A 19714-nucleotide genomic window follows, 5' to 3' on the forward strand; every position below is an offset into this window, starting at 1 on the left:
TGTCCTGGACTCTGAAGCTTCAGTGTTCAGCCAGCTTTGCATCGGCCTGTAAACCTTTCTGTGCTCGCTTCATTTTTTGGAAGCATCTCCAATACTAATGGGCGTCCAAAACGGGTTGCCTTAAAACCGCCTCCGTTCTCTGGTCCAAACAATTTCAGACCATTCAGGACCAGAACCTAAAGTTTGGCTGTTGCATTTCATTCCCTAATGTCTGATCAGAGAGTAAGGTCACTTAAGGATGGTTCACACGGCAGGATAATTAGGCTGATTTTGGCCACGATTCTCCCCTTCCCATAATCTTAAGGACGCCCCGATCATCTTAATTATTTTATAACATAATCCTGCCGTGTGTGGTGTGTTCTGCTCTCGTCTGATCCGAAGTACATCGGGACCGCTCAGATCTCAAATCGGGGTTATTCAGCATGTTGGATTGTTTTGGCCTGATTTCTCATCGTGTGTGGTTTCCTTCTAAGGGGAAAACGAGCACTAGCCTGTTGACTGTGACACATAGCCAATCAGAAAGCGAGGTGACCTAGTGGCGAGGAAACGCCGGGAGCACGCGGGGAATCCAAAAATCAAAACGAGTTTGGTTTCGCAATGTTCCCCGTCTGATCGGGGAATGTTCTGGTTTGTGTTGATGTTGGCGCGTGGCTGCACACCACACACTGTACAACCAAAACTGTGAAACCTCCGATTTGTTTTATCGCCGTGTGTGGTCTCTAAGGTTTGGGAAATAGGCCGACAATTTTAAAATCCTGCCGTGTGAACCAGGCTTTAGTGTAACGTGCTCAAGCACGGTGTCGTGCTTGTATCCTTCTTTTCTAGTGTTCTGACTACTCAAAGCACTTTTACACCTCAGGTCACACCTACACATTCACACACTGATGACAGAGGCTACTGTGTAAAGCTTCATCAGAACTTCACATTCATACAACTTAAATGAAGCAAAGGGGTGCAGTTCAGGGTTAAGCATCTTCTTCAAGGACACAGTGGACGTGGCTGCAGGAGCTGGGGATCGAACCCTAGACCTTCCTGATGAGACAAGGCTGAATGTTGGACCTTTAAATGTTTCAGACACACCCTTAGTTCCAGGATCATGACTGAATGTTGTCATCAAACACAAACATTTGAATTTGTCTGTTTTATTGTGCCACAGTAGCAGATGGTGACGTGTGTCCTGAGTCATAGTAACATTTAAAGATACTGAAATGTTCCAGAGTTGAATAACAGTTTATCCAAGTGTTTTGTATAGAAAGCATTGACGATGCTTTGATGTGTTTCAGCAGCAGAATGAGTTCATCTCCGTCACGTCACAAACAATGCAATTCAAACAGGAAGGCTTCACACAGCTTTAGTTAAACTTTGACACAGAAATGAACACCTGAATGTTTAATGTCCTTCAGAAGTGTAAGTCATATGGCAAGTGTTAATGCTTGAATTTCCCTCGGGATCAATAAACTATCTATCTAATACTGATGTAGAAAAGTAGTATAAGACTCCTCTTGATAAAAAAAGTTTCACACATGGGGGTGAAATCTTCCAGGACATAATCTCTGTCAGTGTTCAGCTGTGATGATGGTCATCGTCTTCATCTCCTGCATCACCTCTTCTAAGGCTTCCTCCACTGTCAGCCTGGGAGCTCTGTGTTTGCGAATATACTGTGGAAACAAGGGAGAACACTCTTTTTCTTTTGATAGGTCAATGTCTGTGATCAAAGTTTCCAACTATCCCCTAACTTGTGGCTGTGTGTGCAGGCATGTGTTACCTCCGTGGTGTCCTCCAGGGTGGTGTACTTGTAGTTTGGCGGTTCCAGGCTTTGCAAAAGGCTGGAGTGAAGTTTTTTGTTGCTTTCGATGATTCGCCTCGTCATGGCAAGTTGCTGTTTCAGGATTTTATTGAGTGCAAACGCGGCTGGATTGAAGGTGCTGAGCGCTAAAGGGGGGAAATAAACGCACAACATAACATCAAGCACACTTATCATTAACTGGTGTTTCTGTCAAGGATGGAAAATATTCACTTCCTATTTTTCATGCTGACAGTATTAGTGGACTTAGTCTAGACTGCTAGCTGTGAAGCTAAAGCCAAGGGATGGTTAATTTATCTTAGCATAAGCTAATCAGCTAGCCTCACTGTGTCCATCGCTAAGAGAAAATACCTCTATGCTAAACTTGGCTAATCATCTAATCTCTTGACTGAAGTGGTTACGTTTGGTATCAAGAACAGATGTTTGTAACAATGCCATCACAAAACTATTGGTCTGAAAAAGGCTTTACTATTTTTTTCATCAAAAAAAAAAGTCAAGTTTATTTTGGAAACATTTTGGAAGTTTGTTTTGTGTTCAGGTTTAGGATACACGTCTCAAATTATTTCCAGCAGTATCAGGTCTGATATTGATGTCGTTTACATATCACTGATCGTGAAAGGTGGTTGGACACTTTCAACATTCTCCGCTCGCACAGTCTCACTTTGTGGCCACAACCATCTCCATGAAAACGCTCAGACGATCGATATGATCAAAAGAACATTTCTTCATCTTGAGAAATATGGAATTTGAAAACCTTGTTTTTGTTGCTGCTTCCTGTTTGTATGTGAAGACAGCACAACATAAAGCAAAGCTGGGTATACTGCAGCGCTGTGCAGCCTTAGACAACAACATTAATAACACTGTTGAACATGAGGAAAGAATCTCTTTTGCTATCCGTACACACGAATACCAAATATTCAAATACAGGAAGCTTTTAGGATCTAGATGCAGGTTCCAACTTTTCATCCTTTAGTATTTATGTTGGTACAAATGAAAAAGTTTTGAGCCAGGAAAACGAGTGTGAACTGGTTTGATTTGTCTTTAACACACGTCTTACCTTCCACCATTTCTGCACCGACAGTATGAGCGACCACTGGGCTGGGATACATGTAAGCCATGTCTACTGCAGGACCCAACCTCGGCATACCTGCAAAGACAAAGAAGAGCAATACTCAGCACTCTGATGATGACGCATCTCGCCTTTCCTCACGTCCAGATAAATCCTGAGACATCATCCCTGTTCAGACTGCTGTTTTAAGCCGTATTTACCTCTGTGACGTTTTGCCTATAAACTTAGTGTCTCGGAGGAAGAATGTGATCCCACCTTCCTCAGAGGGAGTAACAGAGGAGTTACAGAGGTGAGACGGCTTCAGCTGAACCAGCGGGTGTGTGTCCCCGCTGTGCTGGACTCTCCCAACACAGACGTGGACACCAATAGTACATTCATTGAATGTACACTGAATGAATGGACAAAGACGTGATGATGGCTGAGCTTCGTTATGACAGTTAAAGCAGTCTGAAAAGAGCTACTAATGACTACTAAAGAGTGGCAGTGATAGTTGTGGTATACTAACCAGCTGGCAATGTGTGAGCCAGTGGATCAGGCTGAGTCTGTACCGCTTCATCCTTTAAAACCGTTCTAGTTGAAGCCCGCTTCCCCGATGTCCTGCTCCTGCTGGCTGAGTGTCTGGGATCTGCAGCTCTTGGCGTGTCGGAGCGACTTGTGTCTGAGAAGGTGCTTGAGTAATCATATTCTGTCCTCCTGAGGGAAACGTCTGAATCTGAACTCCTCTCACAGACCTCTGATACTTCGTCTTTGTCTCCTTGCAAGTCTTCTGAGACCTGGCTGGTACTGTCATCTGGATCTGTCATACTCGCGCTCTCAAAGTCACTTTGGTAGTCCAGCATGTCCTCCTCCGTCTGCTGCTGCTCTTCTCTTCCTGTCTCTTCCACTCTTTGCAGCTGTTGACGGTCGCTGTGTGTGTCTTCTCTCTGTCCGAGGCAGCAGGAATAAAGTAAACGCATCAGTCTAAAAGTCCTTCGGATGATTCAACCAGACATCCAAATAGAAAAAGGAATGATTGCCTTAACTTTTATAATTACACATTCCCTGAAAATGTGCGAGAATAACTCTGAAGGTTTGTGACAACAATCGGCACAAAGTGATAAAAATTTGAGGATATTATCTAAATATATTTAAGTTCAATGTCTAATTCTGGTGTAAGAGATAATCTTAAAAGCGATTGACTAACTGCATTGTAATGAAATAATTCAGCACCTCGACTTCTTCAGATGAAAACATGTCTTTGAGTTTTAGACCCAGACGATTGTCACGCTGTGGGAAAGACACTTCAGCTTAGACTGCTCCTGCTGCTTCGTCGGTGGTGTATGAATGTGTATAAATGGATTAGTTACTTCTGATGGTCTCACGACAGAGAAGCCTCTACCATCAGTGTGTGAATGTGTAGGAGTGAGCTGTGGTGTGAAAGGGCTTTGAGCAGTCAGAAGAAGAGAAAATAACTATACAAGCGTGTTTACGTCGTCTCAGTGACGTCACCCGTAGGTTCCTGAAGAGGCCTTATGGTCACGATATAGAAAATGCTTTCTCCACCTAACATCAGATCAAACTTGTAAAGGGAAGAGAGGCGGATCTTTAGCCTCACTTAACTTCTGCTTTCAAAGTGTACTTCCTTAATTTGAGACTTCATGGTTTTTGCAGCAGCCTCAGTGGACACTTTTGGAACTGCAATATTGTATACTTCTGAAGTGGCTTACTTTTTTTTTGGAGGGGGGGCGTTTTGGTGTATCATGTCAAACTTGTGATTATTGTAATATAGTAAACAGCCACATAGACTTACTTTTAACACAAATTTGCATGATTCCACATTTTGTTTCATCAACTCCTGACGTTACCAACCTCTTCTCCGGGTTCTTCTTCAGGACCTCCAAGGTAAGCAGGAAGTAGATCATCTAATGTCATCACATTTATCTTAAAGTCTGTGAAAAGCACACAAGATCACAAGAGAATTTTATGAACAACAACGTGCATCCAAAGAACCGCCATTGTTTGTTTTTACTTTATAATGTATTAGAGAAAAAACACTTTTAAAGCAAAGCTAGAAATCTGAGGTATTCTTTATTGCTGGTACTGAGTGAGTCAAATCAAAGAACATCAAACATGTTTAAAGTGGTCTCAGTGAACAACAACAACACCCTATTAGACAGCAGGACAACAGTTATACATGGGGGAAATGATACAGAGGGGTGGCTTAAGTACCTTGTTGTCCTTCTTGGATGCATGAGGTGAGGAGTGAATAAAAAACCATGTTAATGAATCAAATCTCCAGGTTGCTTCTCTTTTATGTGTACATATAGGCAGAACATTTGAAGACGTTGACATGATATACACAATGACAACTAACAAACTTCTCTCACCTTCAGAGGAAACCGAACTCATCTCACTTTGGGGATCTTCAGCACGAGACCGAACGGGGCAGAGCTCGTCCAGAGACATCACTTCGCTGCGGCCCGACAACGAGGAGACGGATCGCACCGGACTTGACCTCCTGCGGGAGGAATTCAGTCTCCTTGAAGAAGAAGGTGAGACACGTGGAGGAGAGGGTGACGGGGAGAGTGCAGAGGGGCTGAAGTGGGCCTGAGGCTGGCCGGTGAAACGAAATGGGGAACTGCGGTGAGGAGGAGAGGCAGCACGGGAGAGCGATGCAGCAGGAGTGGAGTCAAGCTTTGGACTGCTTTTGCTGAACATCTGTCAGGGAGGAAAGGGTTAATAACAGTGTGTCGGCTTCTGCAGGGATCACAAAGTAGAGTCTTATTTTCAAATACAGACTGAAATGCTAGTTCTGCTGTGGCCGAAGTTGATGTTCTTGTACACAGGCCAGACGTGGCCATCGAACAAAGGAGGGGGGGGGGTCCGGCACTGTGTAGTTCCTCGAGCACCTCCTCTTTAGCTAAAATACTATTTTAGCTGTGGCTAAAAGTTTAAATGTATGAAGAAAAGATAACTGGACTGTAACCTAGACTTGGTTTTTATGATATCAGTTTCTACATTTAAGTGACACAGGCTGGATGTAACCCAAACTGACCAACTTACACTTTCCCTAATTCAAAAGACATCTTTGAAAATAGTGTTCATACAATTAGAATTTATAGAATTAAGTAAGCCCCAAGAGTCACTAAGCATACTATAATAAGCGAACAGGTACCTTGTCTGCTGTCCTTTTTGAAGAAGGTCTCTGTGGTACTAAGAAGCTGTTTTCCATTGAATCCAGCGAGTCTCCGAGCAGTTTCTTCATGTCCTCTTCATCACTTTCCAGGCTCACACCACTCACTACTCCGAATGACTTTGCTTTCAAACTGGATGAAGGGTAAACAACATCAGCAGCTCTGAACTTGACACCAAGATCTGGGCTGTTTCGAGACCTAACGTCACGACTGTTACCAGCAGCTGCTGTGCTGTTCTTGAGGAAACGTTTCCCACCAAGGCTCTGATCACTGCTGGACCGTGCTGAGATATGCTCAGGAGTCTCCAAGGATGGGGCTGCTGGTGGTGAGATTTCCAGGTTTGAGGTTAGTTGCTCTGCAGATTTCTTTGTCCCCTGTCCGGCCTGCTCTTGTGCCGGCTTACGGCTGCGGATGCGACTCTCAATTTGAGCCAGCCTACTCAAAGCAGCATTCTGGGAGCCTCGCTGTGAAGATGACACATATCTGACCAGAGGGACAGAAGAGAATTTAAGCAGCAGAGGTGAGTTTTAGAAGATGGAAATATTTAGTAGATGCAAATATCGGCAGAAAACATGTGTTCAATTTCCAATTGTCTCCCTCACATTAGAGAGGATTACCTGGGATCAGGATCATAGTGGCTGTTTGTTGCAGGAGCCTTCTTCAAGAACCTGCTCCCTCCTCCACCCGGAGAGCTCGGAGGTCGGAGACTCTGTCAGAAGAAAAAGAAGAGCATCTCAGAAAACGCTCTCGAAGTGTTCCCGGCTCTATTTCCTTTATCTCCTACTGTCATATACTGCATTATAATCTCAAGTTGTTTACCCTGTCTCTTCCCTGGGTCCCTGCAGCAGCTGCAGAGTCCACAGTGGCAGCTTCATCCTCAGGATCTCCGCTGACCGAAGACAGGTCACTCAGATCTAAGAGCACAGTCTCACCCATATAATCCTTTAGAGCAGATAGACATACTGATGTTAATACATCTCCAAAAATGAACAGTACAAATGTACCAAGACATTTACAGGGTTTCAAACTGACCGTGTGTGCCCGTGTTTTAGCAGCAGGCTCCTGCACAGACTCGGCGCCTCCTCTCCTGGCGGACAGCAGAGCCTGAGCTCGGTCCAGAGCAGAGCTTCGGCCGCCTCGTTTCCACATCTTTACCCTGACACCGTTCCCGCTATACACTTGCACTATTAAACACTTATTTTACAAGTACAGACAGACCAGTTTAAAGCTGTTTTATCATGCGTCGAGGACAACATTGTTAGCTAGCGAGAGGCTAAAACCAACATCAAGTATGTAGGCTGAAAAAAAAACACACCTCATAGGTCCACTTTTAGGCTGCTCACAAAGCTCTTCAGTTTCACATCAGTTTAGAAAATTTAAAACCCGCTTATAATGTTGAATACTTTCTCGTAGCGACCATTCGGGCGTCTCTCGTCGCCATGGAAGCGTTTCCCTCCACTTCTTCCTCGTCGCTGGGTTTAATGGTCGGTATCCATTTGGTTGAATTACTGCCACCTCGCGGTCTCAATTCGCCCTCATTTCTTACATTATAGTAGAAGCCTAATATCCATCCAGTCACAAAGTGCTTTACAAAAGTAGGAGAACAAACAGAAAAGGCAATCATAAAAAAAAAACACACACACAAAACCGATGAATTAAAAGCAAGTCTAAACAAATCTGTCTTAAAGAGGACATATAATCATTCTCCATTTTTTAAACAGTCCCTGTGATCTAAATTAAACATCTCTACTGTGCATTGGTCAAAATCCATCCATCCATCCTTCTTTCTTTCTTTCTTTCTTTCTTTCTTTCTTTCTTTCTTTCTTTCTTTCTTTCTTTCACCTTCAAGACAGAGATAATCCACTTTGGCCCCTCAGCACTATTTCCCTTTTCTAAAATATATGTGTTGTTCCAGTGTTTCTTTATTTCCCTTCAGTCCTTCTGTTTAACGGCGATTAGCCTCCTGCAGGATAAACCTAATAAAACCATACTGTAAATATTAAATCTTGTCTTTTTTGCTTTTTATTTAATGGTGGGTGGAAACATTTAGGAAGCATTACTTCCACTTACTATATGCTGTGGAGTGTGGGCCAGAATTCAGACCCTAATAGTAATACAATTAAGAAAGTTATCAACTTATCCATCTTCTTTCAGAAATATAAACAGGGCTTTATATTTCTCTTCTACCTAATGCAAACTGAAGACCTATAAAATCTAATTTTCTTTTTTCCTTTATCATTGTTTTTATTTTTTTTTCATCTCTTGTTTTTATTTCATTCTATTGGACTTCATAGCATGTGTTATATAATGTACATACATTTTGTTCCCTGTTCTATCAAATAATACTTTTATGGATTTTAAATTCCTTTTACTTATCTATTCCTTAATCAATTTGATCATTTTTAATGTTTTATATGGCTCATGTGAAGCCCGGCATGTATGAAAGATGCTATAGAAACAAATCTGTTTCGACTAAAAAGTGAATCTGAGGAGATTTTTTGTTTGCATTTGGACTCAAAAAGTATAAAATGTCTTCTCTCGTTATCGAGCCTTTTACTTTTATCTGGATTCTACTCCTTAAAGCCTGAGTTTAAAAACCCTCTTTCTCAACATAGATTATTTGTTGCTGTAACCAATGAATCACCAACATATCTGAGTTTTTGAATGTTATTTCCTTTAGTGGTGTTCAATATGTTTGCAATGTTTGTTTGTTTGTTTGTTTTTTTAATACGTAAGGGTTGAACAGATTGAAGCATTAAAACATATCCAACATAGACCAACTAGAAAACACTTGAAGATCAGCAAAGAGACCAAGATTGCTGAGTTTACGCAAGGAATAAACAGACTAAAGTGTAACATAAAATATAGGTGATATAAATCACATTTTGATCTTCGCCTTGAACCTCCCTCTCAGATTCCTCCCCTGCAAGCTGTGCTGCAGATCAGCTGCGTGTTCTCTTTTTTTGTCACCTCTCTAATAGCCTGGCACCTTCACTTATCATTTCGGAAGAATCATATTCTTTATTCAACATTTATTTAACCAGGAAATTAATCCACTGAGATCAGGCTCTCTTTTACAAGAGTTTGTACCCTGCAGCATCCAGCTGCAGTAAACTCTGATTATACAGGATGTACTTGGCACTCTGCACACTTGCTTCTGAAATCCCTCTTTCAATCATGTGATGCTTTAGCATGTTTTGTGTTTTTCTGTGCTGTCTTGAAAATGTTTGTTTGTATAGTGTTTTATGCTCTCAGTGTTAGACAAATTCTCGGAGGGGCAAAAAAGGTTTCATTCATTTTTCATTCATTCAAGAGTCACCTGTCCAGGAGGGCAGAAGCACACCTCATAATAGATATTACTTGGTGCTCATTGTTGCAGCCTGTAATATTGTGTTATTATTACCATCATTAAACCATGACTATATAATTACTATAATACATTATTATTCATTTTTGTTCTCTTAACACAGTATGCCATCATTTACTTATAACTTTTGTAACATAAATATTTACAAACATTATCATAATATATTGAATCTTGGCTTAAAACGTTTCTATTGCATCATGATGTGTGTGTCTGAATGGACAATATGGATGATTGTGCTGATTTGTTTTGGGCCCTCCCCCCTTTTTTTCTCCTATGCATCTCTTTTAAAAATAAGTCATGTTTTGGTGTTATTATTAGCTTATTTAATAACTCACTTATTTACCTGCTCTACCTCTCTCTGACACATGGGGCACTATTCAAAACACACAGTCCAGGACGGCCTTTTCGGAGTCAGGTTGTTTGGGAATGCAGCCCGAAGCGGGTGGTAAACTGAATCTAAGGCTAAATATCAAAGTTACGTGTTCACAATACACAATCTCCTTTCACACAGTTGTTATTGAGTGTGAACCGTATTGCTTGAACTCCATGAAGTGCAACTGTTTAGCCTTCAATGTTGTTGTTTCTGTCTTCACATTCTTACTTAATGTTGTTGTTTCTGTCTTCACATTCTTACTTAATGTTGTTGTTTCTGTCTTCACATTCTTACTCCTGTTTTGTCTTTATATAACTCATTGTCATGTTATTGCATTGCCTGATAGAAAAAGAAACAAGAACATACATTTTGAAGTCTTATGCTGATAGCATATTTATTTTACAGGTTTATTTTACACTCACAGTTTTGTATTTAAAAATCGAAAAGCATTTTTTATTCAGACAAAAATGATGCTTATAACATGAAAATATTGGATGGATAAAAAGTGATCAAACATAGAGTGAACTTGTTCCTGAAGGTGGCACCAGAGGAATGTCAGGCTGAGGTTTTCAAAACAAGGTCAAATATTTACAATATAAAGTGCACTTTATTGATGTGAAAAAAAAGTTTTAGTGGAGCAAACTGGGGGCTTAGTACTCAAAAGAGCAGTCACTCGTCATCAGTGTATTGTCTGCGTCACAGCTTCAGGGGAACATAAGGATTTCATTGGCTCCTGATCACAGACAATAACAAGACCCTACAGTCCTCCCTCATTGTAGAAAGCAAACAATCTGTGTAACTTTAAAGTCACATTGTCTGTCATTCTAGTTTCTTTTCTGTCTCTTATTCTGTGTAAGTGAGGGCTGATTATTTTTTATTGTTGATCTAGTACGCATCATTTGTCATGGCCAACAGGCTTCACTCACTCAGTGAACAGGGTGTTAATATGTTTGTGTTTTTGTTTGTTTTTTGTGCTGAGCTCTTTTACACAACTGAAGTTCTTAATGGATAAATGAAGTAGTTTGAAGTTGAAGACAATACCATCTCTGCAGCAGTGGTTAGGCTCACCTGAGGCGGCTGTGACTTATGGTGGCCCATAGAGTCAGTTATCTCTCAGTTTGATCCCCAGCTCCTGCAGCCATATGACCGATGTGTCGTTGGGAAAAACACCAAGTTGCTCCCGCTACTTTGTTGGCCCGAATGAATGTGTAATGGATTAGTTAATAGTCATAGTCTCTTTACACAGTAGTCTCCATCATCTGTGTGAATGTGGAGATTTGTGTGACCTGAGGTGTTAAACATATAGTATGTAAAATCCACCGCTGGGACTGTCAATCAAAAAAATTGATGTCTAGGCTTGCGGTGTATTATGGGAGTAGAAAAGAACTCAGTGTTAAATCAATACGGACGGGCGAAACTGACCTTGACAATATGGCCTTGTTCACGTTGCACCTCTAAATCTCATTTTTAGCACGTCCAAATTGTATGTAGTTTACGTTCTACGTATACGTAGTTTTTTTTGCCAGTCTGGACACAAAAAGATTTTTCCAAATCTGATTCAAACCACATTCACAAGTGGTTTCTAATGTCATTCAAATCTGATTCTTACGGATCCGACTCAATGTCTCGGTCACTTCAATGTGTTTTCTGCTTCACTCGAAACGCGACACCGTCAACAATAACTACGGTGTAGATCTGGCAAGCTGAAAGTTAACTTTGGTCAGTGGAAGAAAACAGGAAGATTGGTTGCATTGGGAATAAACACAATTCTCTGTCATCCCTTTTGCTGTTATATTTCGTGGGCTTAACCTGTTGCCATAGAAATCAATGTGTTGGATTTTAGTTTTTAGTCTTAAATATTCTAATGCAGGGGGGCTCAGAGGGGAGCAGGGGGTTCCGAAACCACAATTAATACATCAATGCTCGTTTGAGAGGAAGTTAGTATTGCTTTTAACAGGAAGTTATGTGATAAACCAGTTTCATGAATTCATAGCAGTCCTGCAATTAACTTAACATTGAGCGACTGTTTCGATGTATTCCAGTCAGGTCTTAGACAAAATCACAGCACTGAGGCAGCTCTGGTCAGGGTGTTTAATGACATCCATTTAAACACAGATTGTGGCAGTGCCTCAGTCTTAGTTTTACTTAATCTCAGCGCTGCTTGGACACAATATATTACTCGACTGACTGGAAAACTTGGTTGGAGTTTCTGGCACAGCACTAAAGTGGTTTACGTCCTACCTCAAGAACAGTGAGTTCTTCGTGTCAACAGGTAACTTCAAATCTGAGCAAACAAAATTTATTTGTGGAGTTCCCCAGGGTTCCATCCCGGGACCTCTTCTGTTTAACGTCTACATGCTCCCACTAGCTTAGATTATTAAAAAAAACCAATAAAATAAGTCATCATAACTACGCAGACGATACACAAATATATATTACAATGTCGCCAGGAAATTCTATTAAGGAACTGGGTACATGCATAGAGCAAATAAATGAGTGGCTGTGCAAAAATGTTCACCAGCTAAACAAAGACAAAAGCGAGGTTGTTGTTTTTGGAGCAAAGGAAGAGCGACGAAGAGTCAGCGCAGAGCCTGATTCAGTAAAACTCAAAACCACAGACAAAGCTAGAAATCTAGGTGTAGTGATGGACTCAAACCTACATTTTTAAAGCCACATCAAGACAATTACAAAATCAGCCTACTATTACCTGAAGAACATATCAAGAATTAGAGGACTTATGTCCCAGCACCTGGCCTGGGAAAACTTGTCCATGCTTTTATCTTCAGTCTTCTTGATTACTGTAACAGTGTCTTTACAGGTCTGCCTGAAACATCAGTCAGACAACTGCAGCTGATCCAGAACACTGCTGCTAGAGTCCTCACCAAAACCAAGAAAATGGATCACATCAGTCCATTTCTGAGGTCTTTACACTGTCTGTCAGTCTCTCAGAGAATAGATTTTAAAATCTTGTTGCTGGTTTATAAAGCAATTAATGGTTTAGGGCCAAAATACATGTGTGACCTCCTGATTAACTACGAACTGTCAAGACCACTCAGGTCGTCTGGTACAGGTCTGCTGTCTGTCCCCAGAGTCAGAACCAAACATGGAGAAGCAGCATTCAGTTTCTATGCTCCTTATATCTGAAAAAAACTAAAAGTCCGCTGAAATTCTCAGCTCTTTTAAATCCAGGTTAAAAACCCACCTGTTTACAGCTGCCTTTAACTGAACTATTTTAATAAAGATTTTAATCCTTCACTCTGCACTGTAACTTTAAACTCTTTTGATATTCTTACTTCAATTAATTTTAGTTGAATTAATTTTACTTGAAGAATTTATCAAGTGACATTTCCAGCCAACATGCTATTCCTTAGACTTGAAGGTGTATTGTGTGATCCGCATCTTAAACACCTGCTGATTGCAGGTCTGAGTGCTTAAAGTACCTTGCCTTACCTTTCTTTACCTTCTATTATTGTCTTGTGTCACTTGTGCCTTTGTTTATTTGTAATGTGGCTTTCTCTGTTCGCTGCCGAGGGACAACAGATGAAAACTAGCACTTCTGCTATAATCGGGCACCTTACAGCTGTAATTGTTACAGCTGTTCAGTAATATACACTGTCCCTAATAAACAGCCTGCTCCTCTGTGTAAAATCAATGACCTTGTTTTGGCTCTACTTTGCTATCAACAATCATGTCAATGCCATCAATGTCCCTGCTGTTTGCGTTCTCGCTCAGAGCTTAGGGCATCAGGCAATTCCCTAAACAGGGTTTAATCATCCGGCTTGATTTTCTAAATTATTCAATTTATGTTGTTGTTGCCTGTGCCTATCCAGAAACACCACGTCCATAGTACTCAGTAACAGCCTATTAAAACGTCTTCTCCCAACAGAACAACACAATGTGATAAAGAAAATATACTCTGTTTTCAGCAAGGTCACAAGTTTAATAAGCACTTTTATGGTGCTGTGTTAGATTGTGTTCAGGCAGAGCTGTGCATCAAGGTTGCAAACATGCTCTCCATCCCTAACATGCTGTACTCACAATGAAAATGTTTGTTTACAAGTACTGTACTATTGTCGATTTATCGTTCTGACCTGGTGAAAGGACTGCAGGAAAACAGAATACTGCAAAATCCGGCTATACATTCACACCCAGACATATGGGGACAAAGGTTCATGCTGTTCTTGAACCTCAAGGACAACAAAAACAAATAAAGCAAATAATCTGTAGTTTCAGAGTGTGTTGAAATTCATTAAAAAATATTCAAATGTGTGAACAGTATGTTGATGCAGTTAATATAATGTTGTTGCAGTTGATATAATGCAGTCCCTTTTCACAGGCTGTCGTCCATGCTATCAGAATGTGAGGTACTGATTAAAGCTGCATACACACGTGTCCAGAATCTCATTCGAGACTTCGAGAAACATCTGTCATCAGCATGATTGTGTGCAATTTTCTAGGTGTAGAGACGTCAAAATACAGGCAGACACCTCCTTATAATTCAGCCTCTTATTGGCTATTATAAGCTGGGAACAAGAAGCAGCAAAATATGACTTATTTGATGAAAATTACCAAGTACAGTGAAATGCCAGGATAGAGGCATTTGAACAATCAGAGGACCAATATTGATATAATGTGGTTTGGATTAAATCTTTCAACGAATTTGAATTTTGGAGACTCTGGCTATTGCAGCCTATACTGTTTGTGTTGGAATATTAAAGGGAAACTTCAGTCAACACAAAACACCCTGAGGTAAAGTCAGGGATTCCTTAAAGGATCAGTTAAAATCACAATGGAATCAGTACATATCTCAACAACATGCCAAGTAATTTATTGAGTAATTGTTGTGAGAGGCTTTTACACTTGCAGATAACTCAAAATAACACCTGGTATTTGCAGGAGGAGCTGTATATGAACACCAACAGACACATCATTCACTTGGACTAAGAAGCAGAGCTACAGAAATGATATCTTTTTTAGCAGTGCATATGCGAAAACAGCTTTAGAGAGGCAGGACAGTGGAGAGAGTCATAAATCAGGCTGAGGGAGCGCGGGAGAAGACATGCGAAGGAAAGATGCATTCAGAGTCGGATTCAAACAAAGGCAACAGTCCCTGTACAGCGAGCTGAGCACTAGGACTGGAGCACATCATCAGTTTTACTCAAGAATGATTTAAAAAGATGTAAAGGCCTAACCAAAGAGGAAGTATCTTTATCTGGCATTCTTAAATGATCAACACACAGTGAGTCTACTGGTGCCAAACATCTGGTGATGAAATTGAGAAAGTGATTAATTCTGCAGAAAATTCAATGACTGCCTCATTTAACACGTCTTCTTCAGTACAGTTTGATGATAATGGTTCAGTTTGGAGAAAAACACAATTAATTGAAATGCTGTTTAGACCTAAATCATTCACAGTAAAGTAATTTATTAAATCAACCATTTCGAATTATTAAAGCCACATAAGGCACTAATTTCTCAGTCTACAACTACATGTGGCCAATATGGAGCTATTATTGTGGCAAATTTGAAAAAACAAACACAGCTCCACATGTGTGTAAAGATCACACATGCAGATCTTTCGTTTCTTGATTTCTAACAGTAGTCTCTGCCACATTCATGTCTATGAAGTCACTTAAATCAAAGCATCATCATGATCTTTTCCAGTAGAATCTCTCCAGAAGACTCAGTAATTAGCCCTCTTCGCACCTTCACCTTGAAGCATCCATGAATAATAAATTCACGTTACATTCTGCTGCCTCAAACACACGGACACCTTTTTTTGTACCTTATTAGCTGGAATTTAATTCCAAGCATCTTGGCAGCTAGTTGTTTCTCTCCTCACTGAGATCTGAGAAAAGTGAGCTCAAAGAGTTCAAAATCAATGCCATACATAGGTTGTCTTTATTTCACCTCAAGATTTTCTTATCTAGTGGCTGCAATTTTAAAATCAAAACCAGACTCTCTCCTACTTTCAGACTAATTGGCCTTACAAGTTACAGCATCTTAAAAACAAGGTTATTTGGTTTATCATAAATAAGACATGGGAAGTCATTGTCTTGTCAAGCCATTGACATGATTTTTCAGGTTAAAATTGTTGTTTTGAATGCTTCTTCTTTTCTAGCTGGCTTGACTGAAATTCCTAACTTAAAGGGCACATATTGTTATCCTTTTCAGCAAATTTAAATGAGCCTCAAAGCTCCCCAACATATATCTTTGAAGTGTCTTGTTCTAAATTCTGATCCTGTATTTGATCAGATGATGTCTACAAACCCCTCTATTTCAGCTCTGCTCAGAACAGGATGTTTCTGTGTCCGTAGCTTTAAATGTAAATGACCTGTGTCTGACCAGGCCCCTCTCTAGAGAGGCTTTTGTGGCTCGAGCTTTCTCACTCCATGTCTTATTGTTTATGGTGAGAAGGCAAACTCAAAGGGCAAAACACACCTAGGTGTGGTAGTGTCACCCACCTGGGCGAGGGGTTACTGCTCTTTGTGATGTCATAATGGGAAAATCTCCAAACCACCTATTTACCAACCTCCAGTCTTGAAAAATGAAGCCAAGATGGTTGAGCATGTGTGGAGGAGTGATGTGACATAGTATGAGAATAAATAATAACACCAGCATGCAAAATTTAGTCTTCCTGACTGAACTACATTTAAAATAAAATAATATACCAGTGCCCAACCAGTCACAAGCGCCCTGAAAAGAAATCCCCCCAGCCCCCACAATAAAAAGAGAAAAGGGAAAACAGTTGGGAGAGGGAGAGTCTGCAGAGAGAATGCTAGAAAGCGAGCAGGGAAGGCAGAGCCAGAATAAGAAGTCAGTCTATGCTCAAGCTCACCACCTCTGCCCCCTTCCTGCTTGACATATGCATGCAGGAATACCTGGGGGCCTGAACCACAAAGACATGGTCACAATAAGAGTCGTAGGAAATGCTAATAGGGCCATGCAGGAGGATCTCAGGCAGAGTTAGAGATCAGAGATATAAAGTGGGGGCTGGCCATGCGGTCATGTCTCTTGGTAAAGGTTCACAGCCTGGCAGCAGCATTTTTAGACATTACGCTTGCTAGTCAAGGTCATTGGAAGAGTTCAGAGTGGTAGAGAAAGAGAATGACATAGCTAGTTGGTTTTGTTAAGCAAAGCAGGACTACATGTGATATTACATTCAGCTTGATATTATCCATACGTTTGCTCATGAAACCCCTGAAGTATTGAACCATTTTCTATACTACATGGTACATTTATTCTACAGATATGGTCATAAGTTGCACACATAGAATCGTTCATGATCAAACTTACCATCAGCTTAACCTTACCAGATACCTTATAGTGAAGCCTACACAGTTTGATTAAGGGGTGGCTGTGGCTCAGTGGTAGAGTTGTTCGTCCCTCATTCTGCAGCTCCTGCAGCCATATGTGAAAGTGTCCTCTGAAGACTCTGAAGCATTTGAGTTGTCAGAAGACCATTTACCATCCTTAAGCCCTCTGAGAGTTCTTGGAGCCCTTCTGAATTCTTTTGTTGGATTGATTTCAGGCCTCCATCTCATTTTCTTTGTTTACTTCAGAAAATTGATTTAACTTTGAATTTAACTTTTTACTAAAATTGATTCAAGTAAAATATGTCTAAAACAAAAGACTGCATGCAAGCAAGTGAAGATCATAACTTTAATAACTTGGAAAATACACTCATCAGTAAGAGGCACTTGATCTGCAAAATGTTTTTTTTTTTTAAAGTACAATGACATAACTAGCTGTGATAAATCCGGTCCATCATTATCATGTGAGTTCTGTCGAATGAAGACATCCTGGATGATATATTGTCTTCAAATGAACTGAGCAGTGATCGACAGCATGAGAATTTAAAGCTACAACACAAGTTACATTATGGTGTCACCTTTAATATCATGAAAAGAAAACAATGAATCTGAACAGATCTTCTTCTTTATAATCTCAAGCATGTACACACTACTGTAGTGTATTTTACATGCAACACAATGTTATATGAACAGTTATGTGACTTGTAAGTGTGCTGTTAAAATGTGAACTTATGTTAAAGCAATTAGTGGTCTCAAGAAGAGTTTGGTTTAACACCAAAGAGAATGAAGTGATTTATTAGGGGTTGTTTCCTTAAGACTGAGTAGGATAACATCTGGGTCTAAACAGGAGTAAACAGGTGTTGATCCAGAGGAAGAGATAATAAAAGTCAACCCTGCATGGAATTGTAAATCTTAAGGCCATAAGTTCAGAGTAAGCCTAATGAGGGTAACAGTTGTTGTCTTGAGTCCAAATAAGGACATGGATGGTTTTCTGTTTTCTTTGACCAATGCTGTATAAATACTAGTGTCTTTCTTTGTTCATGAGGGTTCACATTTGGCTGGTGACTCTCCCAGGTATCATGGCTAACCTGGACTGATGCCGTTTCTTGTCTTTGTAAATAAATTTCTTACATTACAAGCAAGTCAGTGTCAGCGGATATTTCTTCATCATCTACATATCATCGTCAAGGACTTGAGAAACTACACTACAAAAAACATGAAAATCATGGCACATCTCAGCCTACAGGATTTTATTGAGATTATCATTTGTGCGGGTTGCATCCTGCCGCCAGTTGCCACGAATGTCCATTTACTACTGGCATCCCTTGTCTCTTTGGTGACAGTCTGACACAACATCTGCTTTCATGACATAATCGTCAGGCTTAAGATGCTTTTTAGATGTATTTAGTTTACTTGTTTATTTTGACATTAGACATGCACAACACAAATGTTTGGCCAGAGTAAACGATAAAGCTATTTTACATTTGTTGGTCCCTTGGCTGGAAGATCTAAAAGAAAAGAAAAAAACTGAAAATCCATAAACAAGTAAGAAGAATTCTGTCGAAATGGGTACTTTGACGCAATTATTTTTGTTTGGCAGTTTGGCTCCCCCTGCCCTTCCACAAGCTTACGTGGAAAGCATTAGGCAGGAACAGCACACATCCCTGCTCTTCCCAATCATTTTGCCTGAAGATAATCTCAACAGTCAATGGTTATACGTACAAGAAGAAAATACAACAACAGATGATTATAACTCCACCAACTCAACTAGCTTCACAATTTAACTGACTTGATTTAACTGACTTCAACTGTTATTGAAAAGATAAACACGTGATCACATGACAAGAACAATAATTTAAGTTTAGTTTTAAAAACACAAAAGATTTTCTAGTCTCTGACATGAGTCCCATTTTTCTGTGGCCCCCGCTAAAAACCTTCCTATTTAATAATCATCAGTCATTAAAGCATCCACTACGTCTACATTGTTAAACATGTGCTACTGTAAGTGCCAGCATTTCATTTGTGTCCAAAATCCCCATATCCAGGAGGTTTTATATAGATGACTGTAAGGTGAAAGGTAAATGGACTTGAGCTTGTATAGCACTGTTCCATTCGTCTGACTACTCAAAGCATTGTCACACTGCAGGTCACACACAGAGAGTGTTCACATGGACTAGATTATTCTGGTTATGATCAAATTCAGGATTTAGATAGTGACATGCACATAGAGAAACCCTGTATTTCACATCCCTGAATACTTGATAAAAACTATTATCCTGTATTATTGGGCCATATTTATGCAGGATCTTATGTTGGGGTTTTCCCCCCCACAAAAACAGTGGCAATTAAAATCTGAATTTAAAACCACTGGCTTATTGCGTTATTAAATACCAACATCCTGTTGGACCTATGGCGTCTCCACCCCATTTCCAGCAATGGGAAAGATTCAGTTTCTTTGCTACTCCAAAAGTAAGACGCTCTTCTTGAAACCACCGTGCTTGTTCTGTTGAAACGTCATTTGGCAGAGGCCGCAGTTATAAAGCAGCCGCCAAAAACCGGGGTACCGTGTTGCATAAATAACTCTGTATTCTTTTTTTTTTTTGGGAGTTCTCCAG

At 40.3% G+C, this 19714-nt stretch overlaps 1 protein-coding gene across 2 annotated transcripts; it reads right to left on the reverse strand.

Moving 5' to 3' along the window:
* Window positions 1-1374: 1374 nt before the first annotated feature.
* Window positions 1375-7759, reverse strand: cUnh19orf44 (chromosome Un C19orf44 homolog). 2 transcript variants are annotated; one of them, XM_079350244.1, is made up of 11 exons: window positions 7362-7759; window positions 7079-7240; window positions 6866-6988; window positions 6664-6755; window positions 6028-6529; window positions 5240-5570; window positions 4722-4801; window positions 3379-3796; window positions 2862-2951; window positions 1766-1932; window positions 1375-1658 (listed from the first exon to the last, which is right to left on the reverse strand). In XM_079350244.1, exons 2-11 carry the CDS (start codon window positions 7193-7195, stop codon window positions 1557-1559), a joined length of 2022 nt encoding a protein of 673 aa, XP_079206370.1. In that variant the 5' UTR covers window positions 7196-7240; window positions 7362-7759; the 3' UTR covers window positions 1375-1556. The 2 variants fall into 2 exon arrangements, with proteins under 2 accessions (XP_079206370.1, XP_079206369.1); XM_079350243.1 differs by having other exon boundaries at window positions 7079-7759.
* Window positions 7760-19714: the final 11955 nt, after the last annotated feature.

Source organism: Symphodus melops, assembly GCF_947650265.1.
Source record: "Symphodus melops genome assembly, chromosome: 8".
Classification (NCBI taxonomy): Eukaryota; Metazoa; Chordata; class Actinopteri; order Labriformes; family Labridae; genus Symphodus; species Symphodus melops.